The sequence below is a fragment of the Sylvia atricapilla genome, chromosome 2 (assembly GCF_009819655.1).
Source record: "Sylvia atricapilla isolate bSylAtr1 chromosome 2, bSylAtr1.pri, whole genome shotgun sequence".
Classification (NCBI taxonomy): domain Eukaryota; kingdom Metazoa; phylum Chordata; class Aves; order Passeriformes; family Sylviidae; genus Sylvia; species Sylvia atricapilla.
This window is the reverse complement of record NC_089141.1, coordinates 40,443,271-40,458,787: the sequence shown is the minus strand read 5'-3', so window position 1 is coordinate 40,458,787 and position 15,517 is coordinate 40,443,271. Positions and strand designations below refer to the sequence as shown.

Here is a 15,517-nt window from a genome sequence, read left to right as displayed (position 1 = left end):
CGCTATTGATCATACAGAGTTTAGAAACCAGGAATTGGTTGTAGTTTAGGGGAAAAGTGCCTGTTTAGTGAAATAGCTTTCTGTGAACATGTTATAGTTTTGAATATCCAAAATACACATGCAGTCACCTTTCTTTCTCAAATACTCAAAGCTGCAGATTATGATCTACAAAAGAAGATATGAATTCTCACTACCCAAACCACCCTCTTTTGCATCACTGTACTTCTGCCCTGTGAGACATTGAGGCAATGAACTTAAGTCTCTTTGTAACAGGAGAAGGAGCTTGATAGCTACTCAGTCTGGAATGTGAAATCTCTCACTTTCCTTCTCTGTGCTTTAACTGGTTAAGAGCGGCTAAAGTTTTGAGTGATGAGACCTCAACCATTCCATTCATGTAAGAGGAGATGTTACCCAGGACCCAAAAGAGGCCTGAGATTTTGGCAGATGAGAGAGTGTTCCAGAAAGCCTTTGCTACAAAAGTACATTAAGTCTGGGGGCACTTTAAAAACCCAGGTAATTCCCTGTGCACCCCTCAATTCAGACCAAAAGGCCAAGTTCAGTCACTGCCCAGAGGGAAAGTAGAGTGGCATTATCTAACATCTACATTAGCAAATAGAGTGGCTGGTGGGATAAAATCTGTACAGCAAAACTATTGGTGCTAAGGAGCTGGCGTCCATAGCATACATTTCAGGGATTTACAATGGACCAATGGACTTCCTCTAACCTGGTCACCAGACTGAACTCCCACTACACTTCTTGGCAGATCTTGTTTAGCATCTCCAAACAAAAACTAGTTCATGCACTTTGAGTCCAACCTTGATGTGAAACTCAGGAATCAGGAAATCGACCAAAAAAAAAAAAAAAAAAAAAAAAAAAAAAAAAAAAAAAAAAAGAGAGAGAGAGAGAAAGAAAAGAAAAAAAAAGCATATCCCAGCTAAGATACTCTGAGTTCCTGTTTCTTAGGCAAGTCCTGAGCACCTGTGAGGCAGGTGGCAGATTCATGCAACACAAGACTGAGCAGTGAGAACTGCCTGCATTTCAAAAGCAAGGTCCTGGAAGAGAGGGCAGTGCTGTCACAGGGACCTTTAGTGGCTCTGTCTTCACACAGCATTCGCTGTGTCCAGTTGCAAAACCTAGCAGGGCTAAGGCATCAAGGCTGGGCTGCGTCAGTCACACAAGCAGTGAAACACCAGGAAACTGCTGATACAGTAGGTCAGGGTCATGGGAGGTCAGGAAGGACCCTCTGTATGTGTAACTGTGCTCTTCACTGCTTCAAGATGCTCTGATGCAAAACTGTCCTAGTGCCAGCAATCCATGGCAGTGTGCAGTATTTACATATTATGCACACTAATACTTATGTGCTATGCAGTACTTCCTCACTTACACACTCGAAACATTTGGCTTTGCTCTGTACTCACGCTCTGTCTTCTTAAACACCATCACACACAGTGCACCTGGCTTTTGTCACAGCGACCTCAGCTTGCTCAGGGAGATTTCAGGAAGAAATTGCTAGGAAGGGTAAACTTTGATTCTTTGGGGAAGATTGCAAACAGGTGTAAGCAGTATGCTGCAGTGGCTTTTGCATGCTGATTTGCAGGTTTTGGTTCAATGACCAAGGTGACTAGTAGCTGGATTTGCAGCTTTTTAATACTTTTATTTGTAAAATTGAAGAAATTATTAAATAATCATCAGTGTTAAGAAGAATGAGTAAGAAAATACAATCTGCTTCCCAAATTGCCATTAACGGGGACAACAACACTCATTCCATATATTATCCTGTAGTCACACTATTGGTGAATACCTGATTTCAGTAAATGAAACAGAACAGAATTTTTAAAAAAATGAGATATTAAGGCCATGAGGCTATCAAGTTTATTTCACAATATAGCACAATTTTGTTTGGTTGAGTTTTTCCCCAAATATTACTGTTTATGTAAGTGTCTGCAGAAAGGTGAACTTCAAAAAAACCCAAATCAGCATTAGGATCTAATCTCATTAAAAAATGCATATACATATAAGAAACTAAAAAGAATAGTGCATTGTGATAATTTTTAGTTGCTGATCTACAATAACACAAATATGAAAATTACTTTTTCTGATTTCAGAATTCCAGTGGTACTCAAAAGTAACTAGAATTACATTGACTTTAAACTTCGGTAAAAGCAGGGCCAGTGAGATCCAACTCAGGCTTTTGACACTTTTATTATACAATACTGTTCTTTCAATTTAGCTGAACAATAGCCTGGTCTAGGAAATTGAGAAACTGTTCTACTGTTGGAAAGAAGGGCTACCAGTGTCTGCTTTGATTATTTTCTTTTTTTTTTCCTGTATGCAGCAAGGTCACTGACTTTGATAAAACCATTTGCAAACCTGCATCAGCATCTGAACAGAGAATCTGGCCCTAAGTCATCCTCTGTTCTCTACTACTGTGAAATGGATATTGCACATAACTCATTTTAAAATAATGCTTAACTTCTGTAGCATGAAATATCCCTCGTTATGATTTACAGAAGATGGAGGTCAGTACAGCTGGAGTGAAAAGGACTTATTTTCAGTTAAATCTCTTCAAAGGATGATAGCTGTGCATTACCTACTGGACTTTAACAAAGGTTTTCCTCTTTGCTATTGTGTCACAATCCACTGCCTTAAGAAAAAGAACACCTGCAATAAAATGAAGTCTGTCTAAGCCAATATAAAAAGAGTGGAGACTTGTTGAAGACAGAAGATTGAGACCTGACCCAAAATATTGCTGCAGAAATAGCAATGATATAAACAACAACTGAAGTGGGATTTTATACAATATCTGAATTCAAGATAAATCTTTCACAAAGCCATAAAAAAAGCAATTGAGAAACAAGCCTAATTTTAACAACTAGTGCTCAGAAAAGGGCATTCTCATTGGGAAAGGATGGATAGCCACTAGAGAGGACAGTAAAGAAGACAGAAAAGAAAGCAGATGTGGCTCTGTCTGTCTCGTGAAGGCAGGTGCTGAGACAGAACAGGGGTGTGCACACGTGCCCCTCACATGGCTGGGCAGAGAACGATGCTTACACTGACCCTGTGCTCACCACCAGCTGGCAAAGCAGAGAGCCCTGTACAGTGCAGGAAGCTGCTGGAGAAGAAAACCTGGAGAGGTGGCTCAAAGGTCATTAATCAGTGCCTTGAGCATGGCTATTGCTTCCTTCTGCCGCTAAAGTTTGCACTCAAAGCCTACTCCTATCCTCAACAGGATATGCAGACTTGTAAGGAAAAAGGAACTGAGGAAAGAGATGAAGGGTGTAAGAAAAAGGTCACTTCACAAATCCTTTGAATCATTCATATTCATTCCTTGTCTCCTACTGCCTATTTGCTCTTTCAGTGACTGAAATAACTTATTTCTCCTGTCCAAACCTCATCAGTTGTGTGCTGCAGTAAGAAAATGCATTCTTATTACTGTGCAGTGTGGGACTGCGTGCAAAATCCCAGCTGCTTCACAGAAAGGAGCCTATGCAGAGCTCCTCCTGGCTCTGCAGGGTGAGGAAACTGCTGGTGGCAGTGCTGTCGGCTGCCTCCTTCAAGGAGAGGAAATATCAGTTCGCATTGACATTAGAGTGTTGCTTAGAAGCAACTCCCTAGACCTCTAGGGAAAAAAAAAAAAAAAGCATGGGGAGTAAAGAATGATAAGAAAAGGCACTTTATGAATCCTCCATTCCCTCTGGGACTGAGACACACAAAGAGCTGCTACCATGTCCCTGAAGAGTCATGAAGTCCAACAATGCTGCTACCTGCCTACACTACTGTGTGCTGTAGTAGCCAAATTCTTTGGCTACTGATTTTCTCCTGTGGTTCTGTGGGAGCAGAGCTAAACCTGCATTTTATTCATGCATATCTAACAGACATAAGGGGAAACTGCAGACAGCCCATACTCTTTCTGACACAAGAGATAAAGAAATCTACATTATGACACTAGACTACATGAAAATGCCTTACTGTCTCTTGATAAATACTGATCTGTGTTGTGCTAGTGATCCTTTGTGCCAACACATCTCTGTGCTCATGAAAAACAGGAAAGTGGGAATGTTTGAGCTAGTACTCTGTGTAACTCACGTCCGGTAAATTTTTGCCTTCCTGCATCATGTTGCAATTTATTGCAAAGTACAATGTTTTAATTTATTATTATCATAAAATAAGTATGCTAGTAATCTTAATATGATTTGCAAAAGTGCCAAGCATTATCTTCAGTTAGTAGACACACTGGAAACTAAGATGAGAAAAAAAAAAGTTTTTAAAACTAGCCAAACTGGCAGCTCAATAAATTTAGAGAAATTCAGCAGTCAAACATTACTTTTTGAAGTTTAACACTCCTGAGACAAAATGAGAGGAGATGAAGAAGGAGGGGAATATCTTGGCTTCTGTACCTTTCTCCACACACACATTCATTTGTTTTCATTTTGATAGTAATACTAACTACTACTACTATTACTGCTACTAATTCTTCTACTACTAATTCTTGCTGTGACAACCCGCTCCATTTTATCCATCAGACAGATTTGGTTTTCTGTGAAAACATATCCATGATATTTCTCAGCAATGTATCTCAAGGCCCTTTAACGCTGAGGAATCACTGATGTCAACACATTGAACAACTGAGTTCCTCAGACAGCTATGAACAGCATTCAAGACACTGAGCAGCTCCATCTCTATTATGCTTGTTAATAACAACTGTTAGCTGTCATTAGTTTATTGGCTTGCAGTTTCTACAAGATTAATGATAGTAGTACTTTGTTGCAACTTTACATCCGTGTGTAAATTTTAGTATTACACAGGACAATGTAATTGTTTTTGTTGCTATGTATCAGTTCAGCTGTGAACATTGAAGCATTAAATCTGTGCCAGATGCTCCGTAACAGTTTTCACCTCTGTGTTTAAAGGCAAATAAACCCTGGATGAGCGATGAGACTGATCTTGATGATTCAGAGCACTGACACTGAGAAAGTGCTCATCTACTGGGAAACATCCTATTTAATTCTTATGGGCTGGGGAGACCAGGGTGCAGGGGAAAAAACCAAACTGGAATCAGCCTTTTTGGTATACCAGGAGCTAGACTGATGATTTCTGACAGCAAAACTGATTTACTATGCAAAATTCAGAAGAAAATGCCGTAGACAGTGGACATTGGAAGGCTTTGAACACACAGAATGCTGATGTTTCAACTTTGTCAGATAGAGACAGTGGGAGAGAATGGAACTGTTAGAGATGCAAGAAGAAAGGAAATCCATTGCCATTCATGCAAAAAGGAGAAACATTTCTTTCTGAAAATGTCCTCATCATGTGGATGTGTTTATGGATATATCTGTTTGTGTAAATATAGAAACAAACACTGTCATACTACTTTATATGAAAAGCCCTAGAAAACTGAAGTTAGGAGTAGCAATATTCTCTTTCAGAAAGAAATAAACATAAAGGTCCTAGGCAAATGCAATTACCATTAGCTTGTGCTTTCAGCTTGCTTTGCTGAGCTTTGCATGAAGGTCATTATGGAGACAAAATTAAATTAAATTTCTGGTAAAAATCTGCCTGAAAGGGCTATCAGAAATAAGGAAGAAGTAGCAGACTACTCAGTAGCAGACAATGAGGAACCAAAATTCTGGAGAAGCATCTGCCTCGCTTAGTGACAGACTTTTCAGGTGCAGTCACACAATGTAGCACAGAGGCTGATCACCCTGGTGCTCCTTCTGGCTGTTTTTGATGCAAGCACATTATGGATTTGCAAGATCCAATACAAGATGATACACAGTTCACTCATAAGGTATTTCTATCAAAGAGCTGCCTATGGGTGTGTAAAAACAGTACTGTGAATCAAAGCAGCTCAGCTGTGTACATCTGTGCCTTATTTTGTGGCCTCTCAGCTGGCTCACCAAGCACAACAGGACAGGCTGAGTACACACTGGATAGGAAGAGCCTTGCCAGAAAGCTCCTGGGCTTCTCGTTTGAGTTTCCCATGGGCCAGTGTCTGCAGAGAAATGGCAGAGAAAGCCAACAGCCTCTTGGACTGCACTGCCACTCCCATGGCAAGGGAGGTGATCCTGCCCCTCTGCTCAGCTCTGCTGAAACACATCTGCAATGGTGTGCCCACTGCCAGAACAAAAGAGACATGGACATACTGAAACAGTCCAGAAAAACACCACCAAGGGTATTGAAGCATCAGTCATATGAGGAGAAGCTGAGAGAGCTGTGACTGGAGCAGCCGGGAGAGCAAATAGTTCAGTCAGATCTTAGCAATATCCATAAATACCCAATGGGATGGTGTAGGGAAGAGTGTACCTGACTCTCCCTTGAAGTGTACAACAGCAGGGCAAAAGGCAGGGGACACAGGTTGCCACACAAGAAATTCCAGCTAGATAGGAGGAATTTATTTTTTTCCATGAGGTAGTCAAGTAGTGAAACAGGAAATAAGTATGTTACGGGATCTCCATCCTTGGAAGCATTCAAAATTTGGCCACATGAGTTACCTGATATAAGGCTGCCCTCTTGAGCAGCAGGAGTGATCTTCAGAGGGGACTTTTAATCCCAATTATTCTCTTATATAGTTTGTGAAATAGAACGGTTCATGACAGTACTTCAGAATACAGTTTGAATTTCAAAATCAGCTCCAAAATCTCTCTGAAAACAAATCCCATCGCTCTAAGAGTCCAGTCTTTTTTTTTTCTTCTGGGATCTTATTTGCTCTGCAATGCTTAATGTGTGCTGACAATGGAAATTCTGTCAGAAAAAGGGACAGGGGAAGAAAACTAACTTCCAATTTCAGTATTCATGCTTTTGAAAGCTTCTTTACATCATTTTACATGTCCTTTTGGTATAGATTAACAGCAAAAAGAAAAAAAAAATTAAAGACCAGAAGAAAAGGGCTAAAATATTTATAATCAATAACACTATTCCTTATGATCTAAATGACTCTTAGCTTACACTTTTCAGTGTAATTATCAAATCTGTTTGGAGTATTGACAGCCTTGTGTACGTGAACACATTTCTGAGCACTTAACAAACTATAAGAAATAGCTGTGAGGTCAGCTGTGGCTGAGGAAATGACAGTCTGCTTCTCCAGTAATAAGGGTTATTAGTCTCTCAAGAAGTAAAAAAAAACCAAACCAAAACAAAAAAACCCCAAACAAAACAAAACAAAAAAAAACCCCAAACAAAACAAAACAAAACAAAACAAACCCCCAAAAAACAGAGGTTGAACAAATAAAATATATTTTCACTGAAATCTTCAAAATTGTTTTCTGTGATAGTCTCCAAATCTGACCACACTGTTTTATTACACTTCAGCATTGCTTGCAAAACAGCAAACAACAAATAATAGAAGAAATCTATGACGTGTATTTACTGAAGGTAAAGCATCTCAACTAATTAAATGCAAGTACAGTCTAGGAGAGAGCACCATGACATTTTCTTAAATGTGTGGTTTTAGCTATATATTTCTATCGTCTTTCCTAAGGAAATCACTTTTCTGCTACTGAGCTGTCTCTGGGTCTGTTTACCAATTTTCCAGTATAATACTTTTTAACACATATGGCAATTTCAGCTATATTTGAAAGGAAGACAGTATCTTTAAGACACTGTCTAAGATATCTAAGGCAATAAGTCTGTACAGTTCTTATTAATAGTGGCTGCTGGGTGGAGAACAGAGATCCATCTGTTTTAGCCACCAAAAGGACAGGAAGCACCTGGACATTACATCTCGTCTGACAGCTCCTAGTCAGCACATGGGTACTGACACCTTCCACACATTTCTTGATTAGTCATAGTAATTGCCATTTCTTTCTTGCTCAGTACACTCCTGGGAAGAAAAGCTTTATGGTGCTTGGGGAAGAGGTGGTCTAGGAGAAAAACAAAGCCCACAAAATTCCAGAGGGAGTCACTTGTTTTAGTGATACTTCTAAACACCACTTCCATCTGTATTATGTAGTGTCTGGATTGCTTCAGATTGTATTTAGACAAATTAAGATATAAATAAGTACTAATGGGAACAGAATTTCGTGGGGAACGAAAAAAAAAAAAAAAAATTGTTAGGCTGGGAAGCCTGACTTGGGGTTTCATAACTTCAACAAAAATAGGTGTATGGTATTAGTTTTGCTTGAGCTTTTTCAGTAATAAATAAACCCACATATCTTTTGTTGGAATATTTCTTTTGGAACATGGATTTTGCATTTCAGATAGAAATCCAGTAAATACATATAAATTTAAAGTAATAATTTTCTAATTTTAGTAGATATACCATTCAGCCCTAGGCTGACTTGACTTCTGATTTTCACTGAATGAGCAAAAAATGCAAATAGATACACTATTTTTAAAAGGCAGGAAGAAAAATAAAATGAAAAGCAGGGGTAAGAAAAGATGCAAAACTCTCAATGAACAGTTGTGTGTTTCTTGCTGTGCCGTATGTGGCAAATGACTCCTTTGGCTGGGACTGCTCAGATGCTGTACAGATTGCTGCCAGTGTTAGTGGATTAGTTGGAAGGAACTGGAAATCATGTTACAATGGGCTTCAAGCATTCGCTTCATCTTAAGCAGAAAGTTCTTTGTATTAAATTCATGGAAGCACTTTAGAAATACAGCTTGCAAAGAAGAGACACAGAAGCAAAGAATTTTCCATCCCTTTCACTGACTTTCATCCTTTCATTCAAACAGAATATTTTTGTACTTTTAAAAGACCACCTGCTGAAAGGGCCGTGAAAAAAGGGATGTCGGTAAACAAGGACATAACGGTCCTTGGGAGAAAACAAACCACTAGAAATGCATTCTGCTAGCTATAGCTCTTACATAAAACTGTGGCAATATAATTTCATCTTTCTGTGTCTCTGTTTTAGCTCCCTTTCTGTAATCTGTAAAGGTAACAGTAAAAAAATTCCCTAATTTCATGCCTGTAGAAAAATGGGTCTTTGCCTCTGTTCCTAATCACTTATGCAACACAAACCAAGGGCTATCCTGGTTTATGTTCTGAACTTGTTGCACTTTTTTTTATGGCTGTGTATGAACAGATGAAACAAAGGGCCAGGTAAATACTGGCAATCAGATTTAGTGAGATCACTCACAAGGTTCTAGAACGCATTCTGTTAAGCACAAAAAGTTTTCTATAACCATTAAGCGCAGATGTGCTTTCTCCAGAATGGAAACACACTTCCTGAAAGCTGTGTGGAAAGATTACATGGAATAGATCTTCGTAAGATCACAGAATCCTAGAATGGTTTGAATTGGAAGGAACCTTAAAGATTATTGAGTCCCAACCCCCTAGCCACAGACAGAGACACTTTCCATCTTATTTTTCCTGCTTTGGGGGCTCCTGCTCAGCAGTGAAAAACACAGTTATTTGGGTTATTTCTGGAGACAAGCAGCAGTGGTCATGCCAAGCATGGAATCCCTTTGTGTTACAGACTGTGGGTGTGCCCCAGGCAGCAGCACTGCCAAGGCTGCCCTGAGAGGCCACGGGGAGGGAGCAGTCCACGCCTAGAGCCACACCACTCCCAGTCACACAGCAGGAGTCCACTGGTCAGTAAAATGGGTGACAGCCTGCTTCCCCTTCCCAAAGGCAAACCATGTGCATCACTTAAAGCGGGCAAGTAAACAAAACGTTTCTGGAAATAGTCCTGGTGTTTGTGGGGTGTCTTTCAGAGCTTGGGATGCAGGATGGTAATGTCTGCCAGAGGAGTGGAAAGGATGAGTTTCACTTCCAGGTAACAAAAAGGTTTTCCTGGTTATGGTTGTTGTAAGCTGTTAAGAAAGTAAGGTTTTCTTTCACTATCCTGAGAATAAAGGATGAAAGAGAGCTAAAATTATCTTCGTAGGCTTAAGTTACAGAATATTATTAAGTGTAGGTGGAGATCTGCTGACTCAGGCTGAAGACACTCTCTTACAGATCATAGAAGCAACAACTCTTTCATGTGTGCAGGAATGGATGTCTTGCTTCAGTGTTATGTTTAAATAGGGCTTTGAGCTTCGCCATGCCAACAAGGCACTAACCAAAAACAGGCCAAAACTTTCCAATAATCCCCAAATACCTCCAAGTCGGTCTTGTGTGGGTGAACATGACTAAAATAGAGGAGGACAGCTTTATTAAGAAAACTATCACAGTCTTGACATATCCTCAAGAGATAAGATCTGAAATGTTTGCTGAGATAAGGACAAGAGGGAGAAATCCAAACAAACCAGATACAAACCCTGGAGTGCAAGTTGAGTCCATCTTCTGGATTTAATGAAATGGCAGCCCTACTGTCCCTTTCTAGAATGGAAATCTGAAAATCAAACACCATTTCTCTGTATTTCACCATAAAAAGCTACACAGACTTGGCCCTTCCCAAAACATCACAGCTATATAAACCTAAAAGGAAGATCTCATGATAAGAAATGCACATCCTGGGTTGTGCATGGGGGGAGTCTGGAATTCAGGTACATTTCTGGGTTCCAGTAGGGAACTTTTTTGTGAAGATAAGTCTCAGATTCAGAGTGTGGGGGGTAGCTTCTACACCCCCCCCACACACCCCAACATACATGGAGAGGAGAAAATAAATGAGAGAAACTATTAATAAACTAAGAAATATAGAGGACAAAAGGAAATAGGAAATGGTGACAATGAAGTTGTACAAGAATTGAGGAAATACCAAGGTGCTGTTTTTCTCTGCTGGCAGGTTAGGAGGGCAGCAAGCAGAACACACCAGGTGAGAGAAGTGGGCAGCAGGCGTGGGCAGGGAGGGGCACATTAGCTCACCTCTACAACACAGCCAGTGAAAAAGTGTCCAGTCCCCACTGCTTGAGATACACAGTCATGAGAAGTGTCAATGTGTATGTACATGGGCAGCCAGTTGAGAAGAAACCCACAAGCCCACAAGCCAGTTTCCCTCCCTTCATCAGCGTAGATTTAAGGGCAAAGCACTTTGAGTTATGGTCTCATTACTGAGATTTAATTACTTTTCCTAAATGTTCTGCAGAACATTTACTTGTACATCGCAAAGTATTACAGTATAGTCACAACTTAGGCTCTCAATTACAGGAGAACTAGGCAGGAAAGAAGTTGAGTTAATTAGACTCACTGAAGCTTAATCAATTCCTCAGTGTATGCAGGGAAGAACATGCCAACTTTTAGTCCATCTGTGAAGCTGTGAAGCCACCTTACCTGACTGCTACAAGTTATTAAAGCCCTCAAGCAAAGGGAAAAAGTCAATGGCTGATATTTGAAAACGGTTGTTATTTTGCATTTTCTACATTGGGCTAATTTCTTTTTGCTAATTTCTTCACTCCTATTTTTTGAAAACTAATTTCTTTGTGTCTGGCTGCTCATCCTCAAAGCAGCATTTGGTCTTTGAGGGTCATACTGGAACCCCATACCAGCATCCCAGGCTCATTTGTAGGTCAGCCTGTCTAGGAAGACTGGGATCTTCACAGGAGAGAGTAAAGCTGCAGCTCTTCTGCATACTTTCCCTAGCCTGGCTGTAATGCCATTCCTGCTTTTACAGTGATGGTCCTTTCGAAGAATGGAAAGAATCTCCAGTTATATTGGGGAAGAAGGGAATTCACAATGATATATTACTTCCAATTTAATTATGCAAATATAGATATGTATATGTTAGACATGCATAGATGGTGACTACTGAGAGAAGAAAAAAGTATGTAAGCCCACAAGCCAGTGTCTTTCACTCTGCTAGCACAGATTTAGGGCAAAGATTTTACACTTAGGAGCAAACAAACATAAGCAAAAGCACAAAAAAGCTCATTTCCTAGGTAAAATTTATCCCATCCAAAATTAGACAGCAGCCAGATAAATCACTTCCTAAAAGTGACGGTACAAGTATGCTGCATGTAAGGTGTTAACTCCTACCCTCAATGCTTCCTGTGCAGTTAATGAAAAAACAGCTCAATTAGCTTTGAGGCTTGGCCCACAGAGGTGTGAGACAAATTCACCATGTCTGATTCAGCCTGTTGGGGCCACACACTCCATTTTAATTCCTTAGCATGCCAGCATTAGCTACCTATTCTAGGCATGAAAAATCCAGACCTGTAGGAACTGACTACGCAGCTGCTGATCTAGAAGGAAAATAAGTAGCAGCTCCTGGACAGAAATAAAATGTACATGAGATCAGTGAGATCCAAACATGCACTCAGTGACTTCATTTTCCTTTGAAACTGAGTGGACAGTCAATAGGAACACCTATGCAGGATGGTGGGTGTACTTCAGGAGTTGTGGTAACAGAACATACTTTTCTTACATCACATTTGCATACCATGTACAAGAAATCAGGTAGCATCATGTGCACACACAGAAGTGAGGGAGAAATTGTTTTTCTGAATGTGGTTTAGAAGACCCTCACATGGGTGTTCTGTTTTACTATAATGTAGGCTGAACTGGGGGAGGATCTCATTATAAGGTGTAGAAAGTATGTATTAAAACATAATGACATTCAGAATAAAGAAGGATATAATGGCCAAATGAGTATCTGTAGCAATACAGCATTGTCTGTTCTTTTCTTGGCAATAGTCATAGAAAAAGTCCTTGTTACATCAGCCACACTATTAATTCTCATTTTCTCTCTTTTCCAGTTTCTCTCTTTCTGCCAGTGAAAGCAAAATTGATGTATATATGACATCAATTGACTACTATTCAATGCATTTATGAGTATTCTTTTATGAATTTCTGTATCAAAAATGACATTTCATTTCTCAGTGACTTCAGAGGCAGATGCATCATGAACAGTTTCGCAACAAAATCTTCAAAATTCTCTTAACACATTAACCAAGAGAAGCAGAGCGGTGGCAGAGGGTCCAGCACCAGCAGATGGCATTCATTCCCTGCAATTCCTGCAGCAGCAGGAGGCACTGAACAGTGAACTTGCACCACAGCAATGTAATATGTGGGATCATAAGAGATGCAGATAGTTAACCGTAAGTTATTTCCCTGTCATTGGGTAAAATTTTTCTTTCAAAGCATCATTTAATTTTTTCCATAATTTAAGAAAGAGCTTACACATAAACACTAAAGAGAAATAAATTTGCCATATCAGAGCAGCAGGGTTTGATATAATCTTTGATTATAGATAATACCCAGTGCAAGCCAGTCTGTCTGACCCAGTATTTTCTTTCCTCAGTGGCATGTTTCCATGAATAACTGAAAGGAGAACCTGACCTCTCTTCCCAGTTCAATAGCACATTTATTCACTGCTCTTCATGTTCCTAAATACCCTGCTAAGATGACAAAACTATCAGTTTAAATATTTGTAACAATAATTTTAAAGCTTTTTATGGCTAGAAATACACTACCTATGCTATTTTGCAAACAGAAAGAATAATGGATTCAAAATACATTTTTTTCCCCCTCAAACAAAGAACACACTGGCAATTCAACAAGACCATGCTGTTCCAGCAGCCCTCTGACCCTGATGCAGGAGGCATCAGGCAGGGAGGTGCTGGGAAGTGGGATCAAATGTGCAGCTACCCTGACTGCTGGCACCTTTTGCCACCAAGGTCCTGAGGGGGAAAGGAGAGGCTCCCTGCCCTGACATGCCAGCTGCTAAGACAAGTATTGTATATGAAAAGAGAAGAGAGCAGGCAAGTGGACATACAAATATAAGCACATAAAGTTAAAAAAATTAAAATAATCAACTTAATTTCCATTGAGAAAATAAACAAAATGCAATCTCATCTGGAGTTTCAGTAATGTGTATAGAGTAACATTAAAAGCAGGTGTTACCTGTTCTAAGAGATTCTGAAGCCTCTCTATTTCACAGTCTATTACAAATTTCTTTTCTTGCCTTCGGTCCAGATCTTCTAAAAGCCGCCTGTAGCTGGCATCGTTAAAATTCTCCACACAGATGGCACTGACTTGCCAGCTATTTTGTCCTGCTTTTTCCATAATTGCTTGAAGTATTGAATAACCTAAAAGAGAAGGATACAATACACTAGTAACACTACCATGCATTTTTTGAATAGGAATTGTCCTTAATCAATATTATGTCTCTTAACATATGCTCCTGCAGGGAAGGGAATAAGAGAATATTTGAATCCCTACCTATGCTGCCTGTCATGATCAGTGCACAGTAGGTAATTAACAAAATTTACAGTTGCTGTGATCAGAATGCTGGGAGTGAGCATTATGGATAATGCTCATATGATTCATACACACAAACTCTTCCACTCAAGCATTTAGCTTCTCAGATTAGTTTTGTACAGTTTCTGTATCTGGGCATTTAACAACACAGCAAAGGAAAAATCTGAGCCTACTCATTCAGCAGAAGTATTCGCACACCACAAAAGCATTCAAATGCTTTGGTTTGGGTTGTTTTTTAATAATACTTAATCCAAGCAGCTTTTAATGCTTCTTAGCAAGAATTCTTTGTTTAATTTAATTATACATATACATTTATATGCCAGTGTAGATGTATAAATAGGAATTATATTGAACAATTTCAGAGCTTCCATACAGCTTGAATCAATGTATGCAAAGAGATTAGAGGTCAATGAATGAAGGGCACCAGAGAAGCATTAACTGTTACTACTGGCAGGATTATTGTTCTTTATTAGTACCAGTATTTGATGCCCCCATGTTGTCTTTGAGGCCGTTCATAGATGGGAAAGGCAGTGTCCTTTCAGAGGTCTCCCCCTGAACCTGCAGGGCAATTTCAGGTTGCCCTGGACCACCAGTCCTCCAATTTCTTCCTGACTTTTTTTGTTTGGTTGGTTTTCTTTTCCACTGGGGATGTGCAGTACAGAGGCAGCAGGGGAGCTTATGACACGACTTACCACAGCTTGCAAACCTTGTCTTGAGGTTTGCTCAACTAACTCCTAAAGCAAGAAGCATGTATTATTCTATTTTTTATCCAGAAGAGGTGGGGAATTTGTTTAAAGCAGTGGAGCTTGTACATCTCACACCCAGAATTAATGTTTATAGAAGACAGAAAGAACAGGACAGATATGTTTCTCAATAACACATTCATAAAAAATGACACAGTTCAGAGAAGGTCCTCCTGTCTAGAACCACAGCAGGATTGTGTCTTTTAACTCATTAACTGGCAGAATTTTTCCCACTAGCTTTAAATTATAGATTTCACCTCTTAAATATTTTCCTTCGTTGTGTGGTTACCCAGTGGTAGTCTCTTTCCCTCTTCAACAAGTGTCCCATGCCTGAGTGCAGTGACCCCAGGTGTCATTTTAATGCACTTAAAGACGCCACTGTGTGACAGACTCCTTGTAGAAGAATTGTGAGATATTCCCATAGATTTCAAGAAGAATCTTTGTAAGCTACATTTCAGAAAGAGCACTTTTGAGTGTGTAGTTGCTAATTAACTAATTAGCAGAAGACCTACAACACAACTGTAATCTGAGTTTGCCTCCAGTCAAATAAAACTAGATGATAGCGTTATTAGAATATGAGGTTTTTTGGATGCATGAGAAACTAATCTTGCAAATCTAGGAGTAGCTATTTTTCTACTGGCTCCTATAACATTTGCCATCTTTGAAATACTAATTTAAAATATAACTTTTCTTGTCTTTA

At 39.6% G+C, this 15,517-nt stretch overlaps 1 protein-coding gene across 9 annotated transcripts in view; it reads right to left on the bottom strand.

Annotated features, from left to right (window-relative positions):
• The window catches only part of GRIA4 (glutamate ionotropic receptor AMPA type subunit 4), a 218,219-nt gene that overhangs the window by 78,447 nt on the left and 124,255 nt on the right, over positions 1–15,517 (bottom strand). For all 9 annotated transcript variants that reach the window (XM_066312984.1, XM_066312985.1, XM_066312991.1 and 6 more), the window contains exon 4: positions 13,718–13,902. In XM_066312984.1, the coding sequence (XP_066169081.1) occupies positions 13,718–13,902 (185 nt within the window). The remainder of the gene's footprint in view (positions 1–13,717; positions 13,903–15,517) is intronic.